The 26,441-nt window shown below is 45.3% G+C and overlaps 1 protein-coding gene across 2 annotated transcripts in view; it reads left to right on the forward strand.

Annotated features, from left to right (window-relative positions):
- The window catches only part of LOC140917713 (vascular endothelial growth factor receptor kdr-like), a 182,650-nt gene that overhangs the window by 66,608 nt on the left and 89,601 nt on the right, over nt 1-26,441 (forward strand). For both annotated transcript variants that reach the window (XM_073361074.1, XM_073361075.1), the window contains exons 4-9: nt 11,457-11,584; nt 17,101-17,263; nt 18,987-19,123; nt 20,893-21,073; nt 21,864-21,981; nt 24,757-24,932. In XM_073361074.1, coding sequence (XP_073217175.1) covers nt 11,457-11,584; nt 17,101-17,263; nt 18,987-19,123; nt 20,893-21,073; nt 21,864-21,981; nt 24,757-24,932 — 903 coding nt within the window. The remainder of the gene's footprint in view (nt 1-11,456; nt 11,585-17,100; nt 17,264-18,986; nt 19,124-20,892; nt 21,074-21,863; nt 21,982-24,756; nt 24,933-26,441) is intronic.

Raw genomic sequence — 26,441 nt, forward strand, 5'->3', positions numbered from 1 at the left:
GAGTGCCATGTAGGGAACTAAGTAGAACAGTCTAGTCTAGGATAGCATCTCTTCGTGGCTCTTTGTGACCATTCAGGGGCATGGTTCCTCGTTCCCAGCCAATGGGAGCTGCGGGGGGTGGTGCCTGGAGGCGCGGCCAGGGCAACACACAGACCCCTGTGCCCCCTCTCTCCCCAGGTCCCGGCCGCTTCCCGGAGCAAAGCGGTGCAGGGGCAGGGCAGGCAGAGAGCCTGCCCTGCCCCCGGTGCACACCGGGCCAGAGCCCGCCCCCCAAATCCCTCCTGCAGCACCCCACACCCCTCCTGAAACCCAACCCCCTGCCCTGAGTCCCCCGCTGCACCCCAACCCCCTGCCCTGAGCCCCCTGCCCTGAGCCCCCTGCTGCACCCCAAACCCCTGCCGCACCCTGTGCTCCCTGGGGGGGGGGTGCAGGGATCAGTGTTGCAGCCCTCAGGCTAGTGTACTAGTCCTCATGTGGCCCTCATGGTCATTTTAGTTTGAGACCCCTGTTTTAGACCATGACAGCTCTATATGTGACTACACCAGTCTTCTTGTGGGAACTAGGGCAATTGTGCTGAACAACAGCTTTCATTATTCATTATTTTCCTATTAAAAAAAGTTTCAGGCATCCAATCAGGGACCAAAATCAATATCATGTGTCTAGGAAACCAGTGACTCATTGTGAGCAGCAACTCACTGCCGCAAACCCATTTGCAAACAACCCACTGACAGAAAATGGTTCATTCCAACTACTCAGTAAATTCGTATGAATAATTAAGACCCTCACAGGGAAAGGGAACTTGGGAGCGGGACAGAGAGGAAAAGCACAGCCAATATAATTCACAGAACGTCATTTGATCAGCTGCACTGATAACCCACGAGCCACAACGAGCCCAGCAAGGCTTCCAGGTATCAGCACAAGCTTTGTAGGGCTGGCAGGTAGAGCAGTCAGCCTTTGATTTTTTAAACTGATCAAAAAGGATGGGGAAGCGATGGAGAGAATCTGTATGTGGCCTTGTCGTGCCATTTTTACCATCTCCTTTTTCTGTCTGCACTCCCACTTTAGCACATGTGGTGCCTCTAGTGCTCTTCCAGATCGTTTCACGAGGCACCAGCTGAGTTCTAAGTGGCTTCCTTCTTGCAAACTCGGTCAGGTATTTTAGAAAGCCCAGCATCCCAGCTATCCAGCTTGCCTCGAGGCTCCAACCTCACCGGACCCTTCACACCACCATCACCCTGGCTTCACACGGAACAGCTCAGTCCTTTTTGCAAAAAACCTCCTAGAGAACATCTAAAGTTTCCCTTTTCCTCTCCTTCCCCCTGAGCCAGCTAGAAGGGAAACACCCAGCCAGGACTGCCGACTGCCAAAGCACACATCTCGCTGCTGCTGAGCTGGAACAGCAAGAAATGCCCAGTCAGTCACAAGAGCAATTCCCCACTGAGGCAAACCGTGGGAGGAGGGGGTGGGTATAAACACTGGACCAAGCAACAGATCAAATCCACCCTTGTCTCTTCTTTATATGCCAAATGTAACATGCTTTCAGTTCTGGTACAGGAAACCCCCTCCCTCAATTCTTCCTCACTGAAAGATGGCTGGAGAGGATGGGAGAGCATGAAAGCACCGCTCACATTAGCTCATCTTTGGTTCTGACATTCTTTGAAGCTGATTTCTGCCTCCCTAATTCTCTTGACAGCTTGCAGCGATAATCTGAATGTGAGATGCAGACACACAGGGCGAGGGTGACAGGACTGACTTTGGCTTGCTTTGCAATGGAGACTACCAATGAGAACAGCGGCTGGAGGCCGGCGGGTTGGGTTTCTTTGGTTTTGTTGTTTTTGTGGAGACAGCTGCACTTTTCTGCCAGACACTCAGCCAGCTGAGGTAGGCTAGTGCTCCCTGTTCACTCAGCCCTGAGCCAAGCAGATAAGTAGCTGGTTCTCACACAGTGACGGAAGGGTTTGGCAGGCATGTTCTAGTGAGAATTAGACTTGCGCAGAATGGGAATGTAGCTTAGATTTTGCTGCAGGCCGCCAATATCATCTTTCCGGGCATGGGATCATTACTGTCCTGATCCAGGAAGGAGGAGAGTACCTTCATTTCTGAACAGTCTCTCAGATCCTAAGAGGCACTCTCAGGTTGAGTTAGTGTGTAAGCTAGGACAAGACAGTACAGCATGAGTTACTGCCACTAAGTGACTGCAGTTGACTGAACTGCAGGAGGACGTGATCCTGTCCTCCTCAGTGATAACAAAGATCTAATGAAGTGAGCTGTAGCTCACGAAAGCTCATGCTCAAATAAATTGGTTAGTCTCTAAGGTGCCACAAGTACTCCTTTTCTTTTTGCGAATACAGACTAACACGGCTGTTACTCTGAAATATCTAAGTGACACCCAAAACCAGACACATCTAGCTATGCCATAATTAGCAATTACTCAGGCTGCTGTCAACTTGGGAGACAAATTCTGGCTGATGATGTTCCAGGCCAAGTGGTACTGTAAAAACACCCTTCTATATTAGAGGGAGCTTTCACACGTTTCATAAGAACTACAAATTTAAGGGTCAGTCTACACTACAAAGTATGTCGACCTGAGTTACGTCAACGTACAGTCACCACGGTAATTAAATCACTTTTGCATGTCCACACTACACTCCTTGTGTTTACTGTGTCCGTCCTTGCACCAATTTAACGGTCAGTGTGAGGCATTGTGGGACAGCTTCTGAAAGGCAGCAACAATCGATGTAAGCAACACAGTGTCGACATGGCCACTATGTCAACCTAACTACATTGACCTACCTCAGAGGTGGTGTTATCCCCTTGCCTTAAAAATGATACAGATATCACAAAACAAACTGTTCTCATGGTACACGCAACCAGACCAGAAACAAAATACTGAAAATCTTACAAGAAACCCTTTGTGTGCCCCTCTGAGGAAGTTCTGAAACCACAGGGCCTTCAGTTCTTGACTCCTGAGAACTGTGTGAGATACTGCTTCGCAAGGGATCTGATTTTGCCAGACGCTGAGCTCTTGCTGTGTGATGCTGCCTGCTTTCAAGTCCCACTGGGTTCAGCAGCTTGCCAGGAATGGACTCTGAGCCTTTTGGGGAAAAAGGGTTTCAAATTCTGGTTTAGATATCCAGTGAAAATAAGTTTACTATAGCCTAGTCCACAGAAGACATTAACCCAGGCTGCAGATGCCACCCAACTAGAGACACGGTGAGTGAGGAGGTAATATTTTGTATTGGAAGGGACAGGATTTCGAGTTTCACAGAGCTCTTCCTCAGGTCTGGGGAAGGTAACCAGAGTGCCCAAGCTAAACAGAAGGGGGACAGATTGTTAAACATAAGGAGTTGACACATGTTGTTGGAAGCCACTTAAACTGAAGTGGGCAATTAACTCCTCTGCAGTCATAGGATAAAAGAGGGTAGGAGGCTGCAGAGTGTGTTACATGTTGTTGCAATGAGCCATAAAATGCAGAGAGAACCTACTTCAATCTGGAAAAAAAATCCCACTGACCACATACCCCTAGCTCTCACCTACCATCCCACACTGGCATCCACATGTGACATCAAACAATTACAACCCACACTTGATGGGGACCACCTCCTGAAAGAAATCTTTCCTGAACTCCCTCTTCTGGCCTTCAATGCCCAGCCTCACCAAGCTCATCATCAGAAGCAAGCTCCCCACAGACCAGGACACACCAACTCAAAGTGTCACCAGACCCTGCCAGAACAGATGCAAAACTTGCAGACATGTCTCCACTGCTATGATGATCAACACCCCCTGCAACATACCTTCAAGATCCATGGGTCCTACACATGCATATTATAACATATGGTGCACCTCAACAGTGCGTCAAATGCCCCGACATCAACTATGTGGATGAAACCAGACAATCACCACACTCTCAAATTTCACACAGAAATAAGATAAAAACACCCTCTCACCCACGAGTGAGCACTTTCCCCAAAGCGATCACTCCATATCTCATCTCTCAGTCCTTGAAGGAAGCCAGCACAACACCTTCAGAAGACAGGCCTGGGAACTTAAACTGATAACTCTGCTGGACACTAAAAGCCATGGACTTAATAGAGACACTAGTTTTATTGATCATTACAACAATTTGTAACACATCCTGCTGCGTACTACCCACTTCATTTTAAGTCCTCTCCTACAACATGTGAGTCTCTTATGCTTAACAGTCTGTCCCATCTTGTATTTACCTTGAGCTCCTGGGTTACCTTCCCCAGAGGAAGAGCTCCATGAAGCTCAAAATCTTGTCCCTTCAACCAACAGAAGTTGGTCCCATAACAGATATTCCCTCACCCATCTTGTCCCTCATATCCTGGGACCAAAACAGCTACAACACTGAACCAGACAATAGAACAGATGTAATCAATGGCCAGACGAGCGCCACATCTGGGCTGGGCCTTGCTGTGTTCGCACTGTGCGTGCTGTCAGAGTAAAGGCTTGAACTGGGATGGGAACATTTTGGTCCCTGGCTTGGCAGTTGCTATTCTACAGCTGAGTCAAAAGGGACCCTCCCTAAGATCATCCCAAATAACAATTAATCTTTTACTGGACATAATAAAAGTTTAAACATTAGGGGCTTTTCTGTCTTAAGTTAAACAAGGGTCTAGTAGGCACTTGATCTTTGAATTTCTTTTGTCTGCAACATACTTGACGCCTATGCCTGGCTCTGTGACTGCAGCTAGACACCAGGCCCTCTTCCCCTGAGCTATCCTGCCTGTTACACAAATAGAAGAGCTGGGGAAGCAGTATGTTCCTGCTTGGAGCTTGAGCTGCGTTGGGTAAACAGTAACACCCTGCCCTGACGGCAGCTTCCTGCAAACTTCCACTGACCTGTAGAGCTAGACAGCCAGTCTGCGGGACCCAAGAGAAGGGGCCTTTCCCTCGCCTTGGGGCTACAGCAACAGCTGATAAGTCACTAACATTCTTCAGCTCTTGTCTTTCTGCATGTGTAACAAGTTTTACAGCCCACAGTAAATTCTTTTTGTTTTAAGATCCTTGTCACGGGGCGACGACTCACCGATGCGGCGCCTCCTGTCAGTCATTCTGGGAATTAGCTCTTCTAGCCAGGAGCGCCCTCTGCAGGCCGGTGTCTCGCCTGCCACTGGCCCACGTGTCCCTCCCAGACCCCAGTGCCCTCCTTGTCAGGGTTCCGCCCCAGCAGTAACCCACAATCCGAGTCTCCCCACCCAGGGGATTCCCCCAACCCTCTACCCGCACCTTGCCTCATTGGCCACTGCCAGTCGCCATCTAGCTCCCGCTCCCTCGGGCAGACTGCAGTCTATGAACCACTCATCATCGGCAAGGCAAGTTTGGACCAGCTGCCTTTGCCTGTCTCTAGGCTGCCCCTCTGCAGCCCAAGGACCCTTCATAGGCCTTTCACTAGGCCTGCAGCCTGGGGGTTTGCTCAACTGGAGCTGCTCAGCTCCCTCTGCCCTTCCGCAGCCCTGCTCCACTCTAGGTACCCTTCTTCGCTTCCCAGGCAGCCAGGTCCTTCTCTCTCTAGGAAGCTAGAAAGAGAGTCTGTGTTCACTTCTGGCCCACAGCCCTCTTATAAAGGCCTGCTGGATCCTGATTAAGCTGGCCACAGCTGTGGCTGCTTTCCCAATCAGCCTGCTTTTCCCATTCACAGCCCTCTCCAGGGCTGCTTTAACCCCTGCAGGGCAAGAGCGGGGTAGTCACCCTGCTACAATCCTATAGGATGGAACGGTGTTTCTGTAAGATAGAATCCAGGGAGCAAATCACCTTCCTAACTCAGGAGAAATTGCCATGCCTGACTGCAGGGGAAAATGTCACCCCTTTGACATAAAAGACGGCACATTTATTCTCCAATATTTTTTCTGTATCAGTTCAGTCTTGGAAGGTGCTGAGTTCATTCCACTCCCATCGATTTCTGACATGCAGCTGCTCACAAGATGTGGGTGGGTGAGAAAGTGTGTGCATCTCTGTTATTGTTCTGTGAAGATACCCACAGTACACATGCCCCAGATCCTCAAACGGTGTCAGTGGGGCTACACTGATTTATACCAGCTGGCTCATAGGCTTGGACTATAGATCCTCTCTGAGGACAGAGTGAAGGCAAGTAGCCACTCATCCTTTACTTAAGGAAGGGCATGTCTACATTCAACTTGTTTGTTTTCTACTTGGAGTTCATTGATTGCCAGTTAACTGAGGCCTTGTCTACACTGTGCCACTTTACAGAGCTGCAACTTTCTCGCTCAGGGGTGTGCCCCCCGCCCCCACTGCAAGTTTCAGTGCTGTAACATGGCAGCTTAGACAGTGCACCAGCTCTCTCCCAGCGCCGTGCCACGACTACACAGCCGTGTTAAACAGCTGCTGCAGCAGTGCTCTAACATTGCTAGTGAAGACGTACCCTTAGATGGTTAACATGTTTGTAAAGACAGTGTCCACACCAGTCTTTACAAACATGTTAACCACCTTAGGGTAATTGGCAATCAGTTAGCTCTGGGTAAAAGAGTCCAATGTAGACAAAGCTAAAATGTCCCAGCTTAGTTTATCTGTAAAGTGAAGTGTCCAGTTTCCAGCTCTATGCCAGGTGGGGGGGTGTCTCCCCTCCAGTCTGCTTGCCTCAGGGTTGCGTTTCTTCATAGAGCTTTTCCTCAGAGGAGCAGTAGTAAAGGCTCAGACCCATAGGCGCTGACTCCATGGGTGCTCCGGGGCTGGAGCACCCGCGAGGAAAAAATGGTTCTCCATTTCCCCCGCCATCAGCTCCCCACCTCGCCTCCCCCCCAAGCCTCCCGCCCACCGCGAGCAGCTGTTTCATGGCGTGCAGGAGGCACTGGCAGGGAGGAGAGAGGGTGTGGTGCGCTCAGGAGAGTGGGTGGAATGGGACGGGAAGAGGCGGGGCAGGGGTGGAACGGGGGCAGGAAGAGTAAGGGTAGGGCCTTAGGGAAGGGGTGGAGTGGGGGCGGGGCCTGGGACAGAACCAGTGGTCAGGCACCTCCCAGCATATCGAAAAGTCGGTGCCTGTGCTCAGAACTCAGCACAGGAGAAGACAAATGGGAACCAAACAGAATGAAGATTTGCTCTGTTGCTAACCATGCAGTTATTCTTCAGGTCTTCATGATCTGATTTCCCACCCCCATACACTAAAGAGAGATTTTCATAGATGTACACTGAGGACCTTTCATGCACAAAGCATTGTCTCCCTAGCTTCACTCATCCTACCTTCTGCTATCAGTTCCTGAATTTATGGCTGTAATGCCTTTCCTCCTCACTCCCAGATGCACTTTCCACTGAAAGCCAGACTTAAATCACGACCCTGTGTTTATGGTCTCTTGCCATAAATCTTATGCCATAAATTCAGTATTCGGGGCCAGATCCTGCCAACATAATCCATACTAGCATCTTCGAGCCAGGAGCAGTCCACTGACTTCAGCATAAGTAAAGATTCCAGGATTGGGCCTTATGACTGTACTGCAGCGTGAGAGGAGCAGAGCTGTGATGAAGAGTGGCTCCTGCTTAGACTTCATAAATTGAATGAAGCACTGTGATAGGAATTCCAGTAATCTGCCTAATGCACAGGGCAGTAATTCTCCAGAAAAACTCTATGTCCCATGTGAAAAACAATCACCCATAAAAATATCAACACCCTGATTTTTTCCCCATTTCTAAATATAGTAAGAATAATGATCCTGATTAAGTGCACACTGGGATTAACAGCCTATCCCATCTCAGGTCATCAACTCCTCTCCCAGCCAAGTCACTAATAACCCAAAAAGCGCCTTTGCCAACTTATCTATTACTCAACTCCATAGACATTTTTAAACACCATCCAGATTTCAGGTTGTCATTGCAGAGAATGGATTAATATAATTTGGCTTCCAAGTGAGGCTGCAGCTCATGCTCTGGGATAGTTTAATCCTAGCCACTGGCTAGACATGTACATAAAATGGCAATTCAGGTCAGGCTGCCATTAAAAAGCAATTAGAAATCAGATGAAGTTTTACTGTTGGTGCAAACATATATGAACTCAGTGACTTTTGTTTTTACCATAACTAAATACAAGGACAGGTCATGCCTGCAGGTGGAAAAGACTTTCACAACTTGCTCAGGGTGTCCCTGCTTTTAAAGCAGGATGCTCGCTAGTACCGATTAGCCAGAGAGTGACATTGCAGAGGTACAAAGTAGGATGAAAACTCACTGCAGATATTAAGCATGGACACATGCCCCATAACATGACTAAATATGTGAATGTAGCAGATCCACTTTGCAAACAGCACTGGACAAAATGGGACATGTGCCTTTAAAATTCATTGCTACAACCTATTGCTGTGCCATTCCATGGGAGATGACACTCCCATTAATATGAATACTAGAGTTAGGCCCTAGCCATGGAGTTCTGATCTGGCTTCAAATTTCCCCAATTTCTGCTAATGGTTTGGTTCAACCCAGTGTAGCGATAAGGGCCAGACAGAAAATTCAGATGTGTGCCTAAAACTTCCTTTATCCAGGATTTTGGTTCTAATTAACATCCCGTCCATAATATTTCCTTCGGCCCTCCCCTGCTCCAAAGCATGTATTTCCTTATAGACCAACACAAAGGAGGGAGCAATCAGTTCCATCATTGCCAGAGAACGGAAGCTGAAATGAAAGGACATAGTTTGAAATGAGAGATGTCATTCTGGCTTGAATTCTTTGCCTCCTATTTTGATCCCTCACATTAAATTCACTGTTGCTCAGGAAGTGTACAGACAGGGCTTTGAAGAGCTTGTGATCAGCTGTTTGTAGTAGCTCCCTGGACATTAATCCTGTGTTATTGGTCTTTGCACAGTGACCCAAGTGCCTTTTGTAAAGCATTGTCCATATACATTTGACCTTTTCGGGTACACACAAAAGTAGCCACATCGGCACATTCTCTGGTTCTGCGTCTAGGTAACCAAGTTGGACAGTACTCCTGAATCACTAGGCTTGCTACTGCTAGTCCAGCAAGTAAAAAACTTGAACTAAGTAAGCTATCAAAAAACCCCCAAAAATCCACTTTCCTATATAATGCTCCTCTCTCTCACGCACACACACACACTTGTATTTTTAAGAGCTGAATTTTCTCTGATAGATGGAAGGAATCCTGGCTGCAGAGGAGAGCTGGTTATTATTTGAAGATTAGTTCCATAGATCAGTGGTAGCATTTGTGTTTTTCAGTGACATTCTTTAAGCAAAGAGCAATCACTTGAGCCAAGGAGTGAACAGTGATATTCCCAAATGAATTCGCAGTCATGGGGTAGAAAACCCAACCCAGGTGAGAAAATACAAGTCAGTTCTGTGTTTTCTTTTGTCACCTGTATTGTGTTTTTGGAAGGAAAGGGCAACCCAAATCTCATTTCCTGTATACTCTGATGGTCATTAATGACCACCACCAAGCACCAGCAGAACTGAGCTTCTGGTTCTGATAAATATGACTAATATGCTGACCAGATTCACAGCAGTGAAATGATCGACATTCAGGGAACGTCTACACCAGAATAAAAGACCCACAGCATGGCCGCAGCTGGCTCAGGTCCACATCGGGGAACTGTCCAGCAAAACACCTCCTGAAAAAATACTACAACCTCAGCACTGAATGTGGCAGGTGGATACAAAGTCAAATAACAACCACACCAAGGACTCTACTATCTCTTCCCTGTTCTTTGGAAAACCTCTTTCTGCTGGAGGGTGGGAAGAGGCACCAAACTTTTATAAATAATGTTGCCATCTTGATTTGGTAATTATGCCCAAGACTATTTAATGTATTGGCACAGGACCATGGGGCACTGGGACAAGTTGTAGACAAATAGCATTTGTATTTCTGCAAACTAATTAGTGGTCTCTTTTACCTCTCCATAAAAGCATTTCATGTCTTTTGTGCATAAGGAGAAGAAAACAGAACCCTAGGATATAAAGGTAAACAAATTCCATGGTTCAGGACAGAAACCAATCACCTGAGTGGCTCAGGAAGGAATATTTTCCCTTGGTATAGTTCATTGGCCAACTGGCCAGGTGCACTATGGGTATTTTTATTGTCATCAGGTATTTGGCCACTGCTAAAGGCAGGACACCAGACTAAAGTGACCTGTGAGATAGTCCTTACAGATAATATTCATCCCAAACATAGCCCCATTTTAGGGTAGTTAAGCATTCATTTGAATACAGATCCTAATTTCCTCTGGGCAAATTCATTATCCATAAATGTTCACAGAATGCTATGGCAGAATAACTTTCAGGCTGTGGGTTGTTCAAACCCTTCACTTGAGTTATTCACTATTCATTGTACATGATAGTTATTATTTTGTGCGAAAGTAGCACTTAGAGGTGCCAACCAAGGATAGGGCCTCATGTTGCTACGCAATGTACATACACATAACAAAAAGTCCTCTGCCCCAAACAGCTTACAATTCATGTAAAGTGCGGTTGGCAAATAAGTCAGATGATTTAGTTTCTCCTACCTGATTGGTTCCTGAAACTTTTTAACAGGACAATAATAGACAGTGGATAAGCAATATCCTAATTTCAATACAAATTTTTCGATGAATCACCGTTTGTAATAAAATTCAGGAAATTTTAGGGATTCACAAACATTTTCATGACTCCCTGATGCTTATCTGAATACTCACAAATAATGAATAGTAAATCCCCATGAAACACAGCACACCAAACTCAGCAATTTTATTTGCTAAAACAGTCACAAATTTCATTTTTATTTTTACTATTCAGTCAGCTCCAATCTGATACATTATAGCAAACATAAAGGAAGCCCTACAGATCTGCAAGGTCAACTAACTTATCCCCTTCCCAGTGCAAAACAGATTCTTCTAGTCTGGTTTTAGATGTCTCTGGCATCAGGGCTTCCACCACTTCCCTATGGGGAGTATTCCACAGTCTTCCAGAGCTGTAGCTGATAGGGCTTTTCCATTCACAAAGTGAATTTGAAAAGCAGTGTGATACAAATAAATGGTTAGGTCAATACAGGAGTGCAATCCTCAGCAAAGCTTTCTGTTTATGATGATAATAATATAAACAGCTTTGAAGTTTGGACTAGGATAACACCTTCCATCCAAGGATCTCAAAGCACTTTTCATTAAGTGTCTCAGTATTCCTGTGAGTTAGGTCAGTATTTTTGCCCTCATTTTGCAGATCTGGAAAACTGAGGGACAGTGACATGTTCAAGGTCACATATCAAGTCTGTAAGAGACAGAATTAGAAGCAAGGAGCCCTGATTTTTAGTCTTTGGCTGTAACCTCTAGACTACACTGCTTTCCATGAATAAGTAATACCGTAACAGGTGTAACTCCTCATGTTCCTAAGGAGGGCGGTGTGGGTGCATTATAAGATCCTACCTAAACAGAAGATTACTATGACAAGGTTGCAATGCCAATCATACCCAAGGGACAATTTTGCAAACCAATACCGTTCTGTTCTGTCTCTTGCAGACAACCAGAATCCATTTGTTCAGATTCACCCTGAATATCCCAAAGTGATATATGTATTGAATACTACTGAAGTGGTTGTCATACCCTGCCGCGTCACCTCACCAGATATCAAACCCAAGCTTCGACAGGTAAGTGGAAATTTCAGATTAACCCAACCCCTTAGAGATCTGGAGAGTCAAAGCCAGGTAAACAACTATAAAAAAGAGCTTGTGAAGGTGGGTGAGCTTTAGAGCAAAGGAAAGTGGGACTAGAACAGGGATGGGCAAACTACGGTCTGGGGGCCGCATCTGGCCCTTCAGACGTTTTAATCTGGCACTCGAGCTCCCAACAGGGAGCGGGGTCAGGGGCTTGCCCCGCTCTGCATGTGCTGTGGTTCCGTGTGGCTCCCCAAAGCAGCAGCATGTCCCCCTATGGCTCCTATGTGTAGGAGCAGCCAGGGGGCTCCACACACTGCCATTGCTCCAAGCGCCACCCCTGCAGCTCCCATTGGCCAGGAACCGTGAGCATTCATGGCCCACCATACATTTTCCACACCCAGATGTGGCCCTCAGGCCAAAAAGTTTGCCCACCTGGACTAGAAGAATGGAAAAAGCCTCCAAAATCTACCTTAATCCTTCTTCACAGTGCTTTATTACTGACCCCCACATGTGGCCTTTGTTAGTGTTAGACTGAGTTTATGCAAATTATTTCCCCCAATTTATTTCTTGATGTTTCTAAATATGTTGGCAAAGACAGAGGACAAGATGCTAATTATTTTGGAAAATAAAATATTCTGTGAAGAATTTGGCTCTGTCTTTCAGACGGAAAGCTAGCCAGTTTTGTAGCCTGGTACCTGCTCAGCACTCTTACACCTGTCTGTTCTATTTCACATTTTGCAGCAAAGTGCCAAACTCCGGTGTAAATTGGTGCAGCTTCCCCTGCCCTCACTAGAGTTTGTACCTGCTTATGCCAGGACTGCATTTGGTCCAAGGAGTCCAGAGCCAGTTTTGCCTATTAGAGAGGGCGATGAAAGGATTAAAGCCATAGAGCCTGATTCTCGCCCACTGAACTCAATCAAGGTGTCTTCATTGACTTCAGTAAGAGATAGCTGAAGCCCATGGAGAGGCAGAGCCAGGAATAGAGCTCCGGTCTCCTGGCTCCCTACCTTGTGCTCTAAATATTAGATCATGCTTCTTTCTATTTGCATGTTGGACTGAAGATGGAAACTGTCCTACCACCCCTGGAAGAGACACAGCATGAGAAGTGGCAATGCCATTTCCTTCACTCTGCCCTTGCCAATCTGCCTCAGCCTGTTCTGGAGAGTCCTCCTCTTGGCATAGGAAAGGAGCTAATTCTCCCTGCCAATGCAATCTTCTGCCTCTCTACTGGCAGTGCTGACAAGGGGGCCAGTAGCTACCAACTGGGCTGGTGGGTTTGGTGGTGCAAATGCCCGATCTCCAGGGAAAGTGCAGCTAAAATCTTTTTGCTGCATTAACTGCATTTTTTTTTACAAGCCAAACATATAAATATAGGGCCTAATCCTGTGACACAGTGAGCCCCTCCTGGGAGGTGCTGAACACTCTCCCCTCCTCTTGACTGCAGTATTGGGGATTGGTCCTGCTTTGAGCAGGGGGTTGGACTAGATGACCTCCGGAGGTCCCTTCCAACCCTGAGATTCTATGATAAGATTCTATGTCTCCCCCTCCCAGGAAGCAACCAGCACCTGAAATGATTGCCTGAGATGCCGCCCCTGCTTCCATTGAAGCCAGTGGCCAAACTCCAACTGACGTCGCTGTTTATGTACAATGGGCAGGGGATAAAGTGAGGAGAAACGGGGTTGAGTGCATCTCCTCCTCCTCCACTTTCAGAATCCCGTTCCTTCCCCTGACTGGAATAAGCAGTGCGCGCCCATACCTTCCCCTCATCCTTAGTGGGCTCATTGAGAAAGTCCCCTCTTATTAAAGCATTAGAGGGCCAAATTTATCCCTGGAGTATCTCTGCTGACTTCACTGGACTTACCCCAAGGATGAACATAGCTCTATAAGCTTGGACCAAGCCCTGAAGTCCTTGGGTTTGAAGGGTTATCCCCCTGTTTACAAGGCATTATCCTTTCTCCACCTGGTGTTGAGTCAGTCTCTCCACCAGCCATTTCTCGGTACACAAGCAAATGTCCTTCATTTCCCTACAAGCTGATGATACCCATTTGGCAATGGAGATGAATGAAATCTCAGCACATTTCCCCTGTGAACTGTAAAGGAATCTGATCCAAGGATTTTCTGCTTTAACAGGCGGATGGGCGTGGGAGTGGAATTTATAGCCCAAAAGGAAGGTGGCTGTGGGTGAGGGAGACATCGCCGTCAGAGAGGATGCACCCACTTGTATAGGTGTGTTTACACCTAGAGAGCCTCTCATGCCATCCCAAACTTCCTTATATGGAAACCCCACTCCGTTGTTTTCCCTTGCCTGGGAAATTCCTGCTGCTGTGTGGAGCCACAGTGGCTGCTTCCTGTGTAAAGAGGAAGCTTGGAGGGCAGGGGGAATAAAGTGACCAGACAAATTTAGAACATCCTTTCCCAGAATTAATCTCCAATAGGCAATACAGAGGAAAAATACTGAATGGAACCTTAACATGGGGTCAGCTCCTTTTTTTCTTTTCTTTTTTGGATAAATATATATTTTATGAAGAAATGTAATATGTGTGCACTGCTGTAAGGCGTCTCTTCAGTGGGGCTATTTTTTCTTCTTTTCTTCTAGCCATCAAGCATACATACCCTGAAACCATGAAATTCAGCTTTCTTACACTTTATTATTCTTGTAGCAAATGTACTTTTTCCATCATAAATTAAGTTCCTTAAATTACCATTATACTTTAAAATGATTGCACTCTCTCCTTTAAATATTTATGAGAAAGGGTGCAGTTTGCTAATACTAAACAGATCCTAGCTAACCACATCTCATCTGAGTCACGAGAATCCTAGGGCTGGACTTGCAATTTAAGCTTCTAACATGTATTTAATGCTGCATGACAGAGTTGACAGCTCTGAACGATCTATTTATCCACTGAACGGGTACCGCAAAAGCAGTGGCTTTTTTATTTTGCCACATACTGCTCTGCCCATGTGTCTCATTACGAACTTGGAGGAAACCCTCAGAGGGCAATTCCAGCCTCCATAGCCCACCCCTGTCATTGGCCTCTTTGTTGTAACTGCCAAGAAAGGTATCGATTAAGTGCTAGTTTTGAGAGTGCTATTTGCTAGATGGGCACCTGCATACCGAGAAGGCCACTGCGCAACGAACCATCTCTATATATCTAGACTGGATCTGAACCCCTGACTTCTGTGGAAGTCAAGATCTAATCCAAAGTTCAGGTCTTAGTTCTAGCCCTATAAAAGTCCTGAATCCATACAGCAAATCTTAAACCACTTTAAGGAAGTTCAGATCCAGATCTGAAATCCATAATTCCTAGTGCTCTATTGTTCTACAAGGGATGACCTGTCTTATCCCACCTCCACCTCCTAATTGCTACTGTGTAGTAACAACACATTTGACTTTGTTCCGCTCCATGGTGAATATGAAAAGTAAGTGAACTAACGTGATGTCAGGCCAATCAGTGTCATAATTTCACCTCCAATATTACAAGCAACAGCTCCCAAAGTTGGGAGCTGGAATTCATTCCACGCAGAATCATTTCTCCCAAACACTGTTTAAATTGCACCTGTCATTCACACCACCCCAAATCATTCCTTGTTGGGTACAGAAGAGTGCAGCACAGTCATGAGAACAATAGCAGGACTAGTTATGTCACAAGTGATGTTCCCACTTGTTGTGCTGGCTCATGAAAATCCAAAACTTCCTTGGTGAAACTCTCCTCTTGATTTAGTTTTGAAAGGCACATTATAAACACTAGCACCTTTCTTTTCTCTGGGGGGTAGGCACATTGTTAGTTATTATGTGGCAACTGCAGGTGCTCTGTGGTCATCCCAAGCCTGTGTTATATTGTCATCTAGAGTTACTTTCTTTCCAGCCACCACTTCTGAACAGTCTCTGCTCTCAGAGGTGGAGATGGATTTAGCATTTGATATGTGGTCCAGTGGCTAGAGCTGGAGATTAAGGGTCTGGACTCCTGGTATCTGTTCCCGATTCTGTCAGAGACTCACTGTGCGATATTGAATAACTCCTTTAGCCATTCTGTGCCTCCATTTGCCTGCTGTAAAATGGGCAGGGATGGGTGAACCTCAGTGAGTGGCAGTCATTCCACCCACCCACCCACCTCACTATTAGTGTTTGATTTTCCATACCTAATTTTTTTCTACAATTTAAATCCAGAATTTTTCAAGGTCGATTTTTAAAAAAATCACAAGGTTTTTTAGTTAATGGGGAGTCTGTACTGCATGTTATCCATAAAATACCAATCATCCCCCACCTAAAAATGGCTAGTCTGGCTCAAATGGATGCTGTACAGCATACAAAATCTACATATATAGTACATATACTCAGGTTTCCGAGTAGCAGCCGTGTTAGTCTGTATTCGCAAAAAGAAAAGGAGGACTTGTGGCACCTTAGAGACTAACAAATTTATTTGAGCATAAGCTTTCATGAGCTACAGCTCACTTCATCGGATGCACAAGTACTCCTTTTCTTTTTTAGTACATATACTGTATTTGTGTACAGTATTCATTAGATTTTCTTTATTTTTAATTAATATTTTCTTAAATTCTAAGGCCAGAAGGAACCATCATGATCATCTGGTCTGACCTCCTGCACCTTGCAAGCCACAGAACCTCAATCACCCACTCCTGTCACAGACCCCTAACCTCTGGCTGAGTTACTGAAGTCCTCAAATCATGATCTGAAGACTTCAACTTACAGAGAATCCACCATTTACTCTAGTTTAAACCAGCAAGTGCCCTGTGTCCCATGCTGCAGAAGAAGGTGAAAACCCTCAGGTCTCTGCCAATCTGACCTGGGGGAAAATCCTTCCCAACCCTAAATATGGCGATCAGTTGAATGCTGAGCATGTGGGCAAGACCCACCAGCCAGACACCTGGAAAAGAATTCTCTGTAGTAATACAGAGCCCTCCCCATCTAGTGCCCCATCTCCAGCTGTTGCATATTTTTGCTATTAGCAGGCACAGGTGGGCCACATGCCATTGTAGGCAATCTCATCCCCTCAGTCCTCAGTCTCATTTAAGTGTAACAAAATCTTTGATAACATTCAACCTCCAATGGTTGGTATAGGTCCAGTTAGGCTCTAGTATACTCATCTCTAAAACTGCCTACTTCCCATCAGGTTTTTATGGTTAGCTCCAAAGTGCCTGAGTCACTTTAGAAAATGTAACCCCAAGTCTCCCTACAAGGTTGGTATTATTATCCTCATTATACAGATGGGGAAAGTGAGGCTCTAACAGATTAACCTGTTATTTGCCCAAGATCACACAAAGTCTGTAGGAGCCCAGAATATAACCCAGCTCTGTTCCTTAAACACAAGGCTATCATTCCTGCCTTAGGGGCTTACTTGTTTGTACCTCTTGAGATTGCACCATTGATTCTGAATGGATTAAGTATGTATCTTGTCTCCAAAGAAGAGGAGGTATGGCTACTTCTCTCTCTGCTGTGTGAGCAAGGGGAAAATCTCAGCAGTCTTTATCTGCCTCTTCTTTTTCAGCTTCCTTCTTCTTCAGAGTTCAGCTACTGGAGGATGGTGTGGGACCCCAAGAGAGGATTTGTCATCCCCTCTCCTCCTTTCCACTTCTTCAAAGGCATACTCAAGTGTACAGCCAAAGTAAACGGAATTGAGTCCTCATCCTACTACATGCCACAGAAAGTGGGTGAGTGACCCCTGTGTGCTGAGCAGTAACTGCTACTCAATGGAACAGAAACAATTCTAGTGCTTAGCTAAGCCTTGTGGTTATTATTCCTTGGTTAGCCTAGTTCCAAGATAACTCTTGGGGTTTACAGCTAGTATGTATTAGAGATGAGTCAAAACTGGAACATTTTATGCACACCCACCTTCCCCTTTGAGCTTTGGTGGTTCAGATCAAATAGAACTTGGATCTGATCCACCCCTGGTTTTGAAAAATTGCCCAGTTTAGAGATGGGACAGAACTGAAACATTTTCCTCAAATCCCACCAAAGCTTTGTTGGTTTGGATAAAGTGGAACCTACATTCAAATAACCACTGCTTTGGGATTTGCAAATCCAAGCAGTGGCCTTGTCTGCCCATTTCTGGTATTTGTGGAACTTACAAGATCATGATATAAAATCTCATGTAAATGCTCATTTGCAAACCTCACGGTTTTTGTTTGGTTTCTCTTGGCTCTTTACCACAACGTCTCCATTGTGTTTCGAGATGGGCTCCAGCTGCAGAAATCAACTCTGGATTTTGAACACTGAGGTGTTTGGGACTGAGGCTTTGTTTTAGCCCATTTTGAATAATGTGCTCCTTGTTTTGTGTATATTTTCTTCACCTCCTCATAAATTTTAAATTTTACTAGGCAGGGTTCGCTGTGACTTCATTTCCACTAGGTCATGGTACCCTTCTCAACAACTAGCATTTAAAATAACAGGCAAGGAAATTTGTATGGCAGCCAGATGGAGGTTCTGGATAGCTCTTTTTACAGTGCTTAGAGTAATTATTTCCTACAAATGACACAAAATCAAAGAAGGTCATCGGTCCCACCTCTTAAGGGCCAATATAGGATCCACCCCTATTCCCTATAATAGGGAAGCACCCTGACCTAGTGGATGGTGCACTAGACTGGACTCAGGAGTTCTATTCCCTGCTCTTCCAGTGGCCTGCTATGTGACCGTGCGCAAGTCACTTGCCATCTCTGTACCTCAGTTTCCCCAACTATAAAATGGGGATGATAATGGTACTGACTGCCTTTGCAAAGTGCCATGTAAGAACTAGGTAGTAGCCTTACTATCTTACTGATCTCAAGAGTGTGCTAGATACTTCACACCGTCAATAAAAGGACCTGATCCCTACCCCAAGGTGTTTAACAAGCTAACATCAGACCAAGATTTTAACAATTGAGTAGGGGCTTAGGAGTGCCCGGTGTGGAGGGCAGCTGGTTTTCAGAGGGCGGGTGCTCAGCACTTTGTGAAAATCAGGCCCCTTTCTAGTATCCCCAAACTGAGGCGCTCAACAGTACTAGTCATTTTTGAAAATTGCAGCCTAGACAGGGACTAAGAAAGGACAGACGAGGATGATATCAGTGTGATTATGTGGCCAGTGATCGAGGGCTGGAGCCCGAATGCAGGAGTAAAGAAGATTTTACGTCCAGAAGGGCACATACTCCGATCATCCTATCCGGCCTCCTGCATAACCCAGACAATAGACCAATGAGATTAGCGTCCCTACATCAGTGATCTCATTTTCAAAAGTGCCTGAGTGCCCAGCAGCTCCCACGGAGGTCATTAGCAGGCTAATGTCCTGCCCTCCTCAGAGGAGGAGCAAGATCTTGAGGAAGGATTTGAAATTTGGGTCTCCTCTTAAATTCAGCTGAAGTAGATTGGGGGGAAGTCTTACCTTTGTTCCTTTCATTTCAGAGGGCAGAATACAGAACCTGGCTCTGAAAGCAAACCCCAGAAAGCTGCTGGTTGGAGATACCCTCAGCCTGGAATGCAGCGCAGAGACCTTTTTCAATGGACGGATTGAATTTGAATGGCAGTGCCCTGGGGGGAGAGTGAGTAGCTGACAATTTAAGGCTGTCTCTGGTTGCATCAGGGTAGTCGACTGTATGGAAATGAAAGTTCTGTTCTTATGGTTTAGTAAGTCCTAATTTTGCTTTCATTTGTCGTTCTTAAGACAAGCAATGGAAGAGGCCCACATGACTGTCTTTTCAGTTTGGATGAGCTGAAAACTCAGGTTGCTTATGGGAACTCTCTGAGCCTCTTGCTCTGGCAAAATTGGGCTGCAAATCTCCTAACTGGATTTTTGCAGCATCACCAGGCATTTTTCGTTCTGCAGGGAAAGAATAGCCTTTCCCACATCACTTCATCCCGCCGTATGATCCTCGCTGACAATGGGGAATCGAGCAGCCGCAGATTTGGCAGACTGTCTGTCTGACCATCCAGCTATCCATAAATCTAGGCATTTGTTCACTGTGTAAAAATTCATCAAAAACAAAACGGCCTTTCTCAAGCCTCACTAAAAATTTGGTTCAAGTTCTAAGTGAGGATTCAGGCTCTGCTAATGGAGTGTAGGGCAGGGGGGTCTTTTGGGTTTGACCCCTCACAGCATGCTGAGCACTTCCTGCAAGGTGCTAAGCCCCTTCAACACCCTCTTGGGAATCACAGGGGTGGAGCCCACATAATATAAAGTCTTGTTCAGGGTTGGTTCATTCATCCCTAATTAAACCTCTCCTCTTGTTAGCTGCTGAGCCCCCTGCATTCTCATTAAAGTCACTGGCAGCAGCATGTGGATTGAGCCCTAAAACTAACAGCTCTTAAAATTAGGGTAAATACATATTTCTAAGAAGCAGCAATTCTAAAAGTTCTCCTTGTGGAGAAAGAGCCCCAAGATCAGTATCCCAATTCAATACAATTTAAAAAATATTCCATTTCTGTCCTGTGTAAATCCCTAAATTTGATGATTTCTGGGCTTCTGCAGGCTTGCACAGCAAACAAGAATGTTCCATGTTATCTAATGACTTGGGACCCCTCAAAAGGTTCTTGGCAAAACTCATGAAAGAATTTTTAAAAAAAAAAGACAAGAAAAGAAAAATAACAAAAACTACAGCCTGGGTGGGAAATACCTGTAGAATTTTATCAGGATGAAACCAGTGTGGTTCTACAGAATTTTCTCTTTGAAATCTGTAGAATGAAGTAGAAGTTGATCTTCTTTCTATTGTCTTTCTTTGAACCATCTGCTCGAGTTCTATGTAGGAGGTGTACAGATCCCTATTAAATATTATAGGGTCAAAATTTCTATTGAAATTTACAGTTCTGTATCATGTTCTAAAGGGCTTTTCCATTGGGATGTGGTTACTAAATAGATCTTTTACTATTTAAGGTATTATTTTTTCTTCCCCAGACAGACTGATACTGACCAAGAATTAAATGTACACTACAGCTGGGAGTCCCAAAATAACACAGATGAAATCCTGGCCCCACAGAAGTCAATGGGAGTTTTGCCATTGATTTCAACAGGGTCAGGATATTAGCCCCTGATTGGTTCTGTTCTTGTGGTACGTCCACTAATTTACCCACTTGCATGGTACTAGTGAAGAGTTACTTGATTTCATTAGTTTGTAGGTCTATGGACATTAAAAGATCCCTGAAAAGGTCTGTCTGCTGTGACTTCTTGTGTATTATTAGTAATCTACTCTCTGGGGGGAAAGTGTAAATGTTTCAGCCTAGGTCTTTGGAGTATATCTCTCTTAACTGAAGGGTATTTGAAACAGAATAAGCAAAAAGTTGACCCTTTTCTTTTTTTCTTTCTTCTGTCATCCAGGATCATAAGCCTATACCAATTTTGAACAAAAGTCAGTCAGTGTATAAAGGCTTCAGTAATCTGACCATCCAGAACATTACCATGGAAGACAGTGGCTTGTACGTATGCAGAGTGGTCAACGTAACAGGACTGGAGACCAATGTAATGGGACTGAAGGCCAATGTTACAATCACAGTATACAGTAAGTTCTGTATCTAAATCAGAATAGTGTCTGGGAAGCAGGACTGTTAAGGAGATGGACATATTTATTATGTAGGTGTTCATTAGCAATGACACCAGCTAGGATACAGTCACAAGAGTGGCCTATCAATCCTCATGCTTTAGGACATAAACCAGTGGTGGGCAACCTGCAGCCCGGGGTTCCGCACGTTGCCCACCAGAGAAATCCGCTGGCAGGCCACCAGACAGTTTGTTTACATTTGCACGGCTGCCCACAACTCCCAGTGGCCGCGGTTCACTGTTCCCGGCCACTAGGAGCTATGGGAAGCAGCCGTGCAAATGAGCACCTCTGAAATGCTCAAATGAGCACATCTGAAATGCTGAGCACCTCTGAAAGTCTGGCCCCCATTGTGGGTGCTCTGCCCTTGAAAATCTGGCCCTTTGAGGTGAAAACATCAACTTTTGCCAAGGGACACCCCAGTTACTGCAAATATTTCCTGTTCCATGGATAACGTGGGTTATCATCAGATGCCACTGTGTAGTAGCTGTTGGCAGTGGTTGATTTTTAAATGGCCACCACTGCCACTAGAACCAAAATGTGCAGCGAGAGCCTGTCTCTAGTTCTGGTACAGAACAGATACAGCTACGGCTGAAGCTTACTGGCAGCTTGTCATTCCATTCGATTGTCTGTAGCTTCTCCTGATCTATCATGCTGAAACCCATTCCAGAGCATATTGTATTTAGGGCTGTGGGTATTTATAGCCTGACAAGACTCTTCCTTTGTGTGACTTTTTTTAAAATATTTGTTTCAGACAAAGCTTTCCTGAGAGTTTCCTATAAGAAAGGACCCTACTATGAGGGGATAGCAGGACACAAGTTACTGAAACTAGCTGTGAAGGTGGATGCCTTTCCCCGCCCCACTGTTACCTGGTGAGCATCATCTGCCTCTTGTGCAGGATCAGGAAAATGTGATCTTCTGAAAGGGATAAGAAAAGATATACCTGCCACTTTCTTCAGACATGGCAGACAAGACATGGCAGACATGGTAGAGGGGTGGCCTTGTGACTAAATTGCTGGTCTAGGAAACAATGAAATCTGGGTTCTGTTGTCAGCACTGCCACAGACTCATTGTGTGATATGATCTTGGGCAAGTCACTTCACCCCTCAGTTTCTGCACTGACAGCCTGGGGATAACGATACATCCCTACCCCATAGCAGAAATGCGAGGATCTGCTCAGTCATGTGCAAAGGGAAAAGTACAAGAGAGCGTTGTCAGTGTTACCATTAGCAGAGCTGATCTTAAAAGGAGCCAGTGCCTCCCAGAAAGCTGTGAGAAACATTCTCTGCATGACAACGTCTGCCTCTTCAGCTCATTTATGACTCAGGACATTCTCCTGAAAGTGGATCTATCTGCTCCTGCCACTGCTTCCCCATCTGAAGTCCTAATCCATGTGGGAATACTTTCTGCAGCTGCGAGCTGCAGAGGGTTAGGACTTTGGCTGCAGGTGGGGAGTCAGGACCAGATGATCTCTGAGGATCCTGTTTTTTTAGGCAGTAATAAATAAATAAATAATGAAGCAAGGGGCATGCAGGAAATACTGATCTATCCACAGAATCATCCCAAAATAGAATAGAGCTCAAATGTTTCTAGACTGCTTCATGAAATCATAGATGCTGGAAGGGCAAAAGACCTATTAGACCTTCCTCTGTCAATGAAGAAAAGTCCTTTATGGCCAGTGATGCAATAGATGAACTTAATTATGGCCTTTGTTCCCCCTATGTATTCAGTTAAGTGACTCAAGCAATATCATCTGATGGATCCACAGAACTCCACCATGTCTCTCCTCAATCCACCAATGCCAAGAGTGTGGTATCCATCACAACCCTACACACACACACACACACACACAGAGCAAACAAAGGGGAATCATGCCAAATCCTATGGGCCAATCAAAGGCACTAACACATCACTATTTAATACAAGATGCAGCACTTCAACAACCATAGGAGGCACTAACTTCCACCATCTCCCCTTTGACTTCTTTCTCCCCTCTCTCTCCCCTTCCTCTCTGCCTCTTCTTATGGTGAGGGGAAATGTTGGCCAAGACCACCAGCATTCTATCCCCTATTCCATTGCCTAGAAACCAGACAGCTGCTCAAAAGCATGCTCAGATCTGTGAAAGCCTTCTGCCACACTCAGCGTACCTTGCCATGATGCTGTGGTGAGTTGGCACCTCCACAATGCATTTTTCGTTGGCCAACAAGAAGTGCTGAGTCCAAATGACTCAGTGGCAGGATTGGCAGACAGAAGGGGGAGTAGGTACTGTTTGGGATTTGGTTTTGTTTTTAAATAGTAAAGTTGTATGAAATTCCATTAGGTTCAATTCAAATCATAAGAGAAATTAGCCAGCTGTTGCTGGGGGTGTTTTTTAAAGAGCTGGGGATATTTTATGGGATGAAGTGGGGACTTTCCCCTTTTCTTTCTACAGCAATGATCATACTTCATGCAGAGGTTGAGAAAGGAAATTGCCATATTTGGGAGTAGTCTGAGACCACCAACATTGTCTGCCCTGTGTGTTCTATGCTGCAGCAGTGAGATGTTGATGTTGGAGTCCTCTTTAGTGCAGTTGTTTAAATTACTGTCCAGGAGACTTTCAAAACTCTCAGACTGAACACAGTCACATTTCTCCAGCTGGAGTCCCTGAGAAGTTCATCAGCCTGACCTGTGGGTTGTAGTGTCTTGCCCATCAAATATTTGAAGTCCAAAAGCATCCAAACAACATCACCTGCTACTTGCAGGTGGTTTTATCTATGAACTAGAGGAACCTTATTCAGATTCTTCTACCCAACTCTTTGTTGATGAAGGTTCAAGATAACAAATGCTCCCTGGGAGGAAACAGAGATGTTCAGAATATTTGTCCAAACAGAATAAAAACACGTCCCCTGCATGTACACAGCCAAATTTTCAAAGTGGCCTCAGTCACTTTTAAATTGATTGTAAGCTCCTGTGGCACAGACTTTGGATGTTTCCAGTGCTGTAAAGGGCCATGCACACTCATTGCAATAATGAGTAATAATAATAACAACAATTAATTATAATCTGTTCCCTTAATTCGCTTGCTCCAAAACTGGTGGCCCAAGCTTTTGCAAATCCACAATTTGCTGTGCATATTGCAACACTTGCACTGCATATTTGTTATGCTCATCAGAGGGTTAGTTGTCTACCCAATTTCCACATGCAGATGTTGTTGGCATGTGTCCATCTCAGTTTAAAGCACCTAGAAACTTGCTTGTGCAATGTTGGACACACACTTTTGAGTATGTGGCCCAGGATTTGTGTGTTCAAGTGGTGCTCTCAATACAGAGGCCAGTTACTTTCATCACAGAGAGTCCTTGAATGGGCAGCCTTCTGATCATCTCCTTTCACTGTTGCTGGCTAAAATATGGAAAACAAAGAAGCCAATGTATTCCCATCAATTTGGCGAGGATGGGTAAGGGGAGTGCATGTACGGTTGTTGTTTTTTTTCAGTGCAAGCACTGATGGGCCAGTGGGATTCCCTACAGATATTCCCATAGGACAGCAATAACAATGTACCTAGTTAAATCTGAATTTGGATAATGGCCAGCCCCTCTGCTCTGTACTAGGGCTTGCCTGCATGCAGTGCTGACAGTCTTCGTTTGAACTTCCCTCACTCTTCAAAACAGGTATAAAGATGGCAAGCCAATCAAGGAGAACCACACTTGCTATGTACCAGATCCAATGAAGTACAAGCTGGGCATAAGGGATTTGAGACCAGAGCATGCTGGGAACTACACCATAGTCCTGAGCAACACTAAACATGGCCTACATGAGAACCTCACCATCCAGCTGGTAGTGACAGGTAAGCACCTGATGTTTCCAAATAATTCTGTTGCTCTCTCTCATTTCACTCACGATGCCATTTTGCTCGCCAGGCCAAGTGGGAACATTGAGCAGCCTTTGACATTTCTCTGTTTAATTGATATGATGTCAGATTCAGAGAGCACCAACATAGGCTGCCCAGGGTTTTCAGAGTTCAGACTGGGGCAAAGTACCGCTGGATAAGGGCTGATGAGACTTCCTCAGAAGTGGGAAGTTGAGGGTTGCCCTGTTGCAAAAGCAACAATGAATTCCAGGCCTGTGAGTCCCCTCTAAAGATGATTTTGTGCTCCTGAAGGGTTTTCCCAGGGATTACCTTGAAGTATGTGGGAGTGGAGAACACATGCCACATAAACTCTGTAGTTTTATGAGGTACTGATCAGTGCATGCATGGACAGCGGCAGTTCATTCAAGAACCAATTCAATCTAAAAGGGAATGCCAATAGGTTCCAGTCCACACTGCCCTAAGACAGTGGGGTGCACTTTTAGAACAGGGTCTGACATTCCAGATTGCTCTGGTCGCTCTAGAAAAATGTATATGTAACAAATAATACACAGTGCCTGGTCATCTTGTATTAAAATGTATCTTGCATCACCATCACAGGCTGCTATGTAACACACATTACAGAATGTCAGATAATGGATGGTCACCATATATCACGGTCTTTGGTTGTGGATCTTCACCCTACAGAGAATTCACATTGCAGAGTGTCTGGCCATAGATGGTCACCCTGTACTGGACACACTCAAGACATGCTCCATGACACTCCATGGCTATCTATGCTTAATGCAATTAACACACATGCCAGAATAGCGAGGTGACAAGTAAGATGTGTCAAGTTAAGCCTGGGTCACATAAAGCCGATTAGTTGCCAATGAACCATTACATCTAAGGCACAGAGAGTGCAGGATCTTTTCCCTCTCTCTGTGATCACTACTGTGGCACTGTGTAGAGAAAAGCAATAGTTTGAAAGTGAACAAAGGAAAATGTAGGCTTAATATTGGGGGGAAGGAAATTCCTAAAAAGTGAACTCTGTTAGCCTGGGGACTAGTTTCCCAAGAGAAGTACCAGAAGCTCCATCCCTTGGGATATTGCAGACTAGCCTGGACAAAGCAGTGGAGAACAGCCTGTAAGGAGCAGAAAAGGCCCACATTGGTAGGAGCAGAGGAACTAGCTGAGCTCCTCTGTCTCAGATGTCTATTAATCATCCTTCTCTAGAAATACTTCACAAGTCTGCATTTTCTTTATTGTCCTTTATCTAGCAGGAACATTTGAGAGACAGATTCATTTTCAAGAGAGTCCCGGGAAAGCGGAAGCAAGCTATTTGCATTGACGGGGGTTTTGAGACAGATGAAGAGATAGATACATGAATCACATTTATTAATCTCCATCTCTTGGGAGGTGGAAAAAAGGGGCCATGTTATCCCACTGTGCATCCACTGCCTTGCCACCTCATTTCTATGCCATTTAGCTTGGTGGAAGAGAGAGACT

This window comes from Lepidochelys kempii, chromosome 9 (assembly GCF_965140265.1).
Source record: "Lepidochelys kempii isolate rLepKem1 chromosome 9, rLepKem1.hap2, whole genome shotgun sequence".
Classification (NCBI taxonomy): domain Eukaryota; kingdom Metazoa; phylum Chordata; order Testudines; family Cheloniidae; genus Lepidochelys; species Lepidochelys kempii.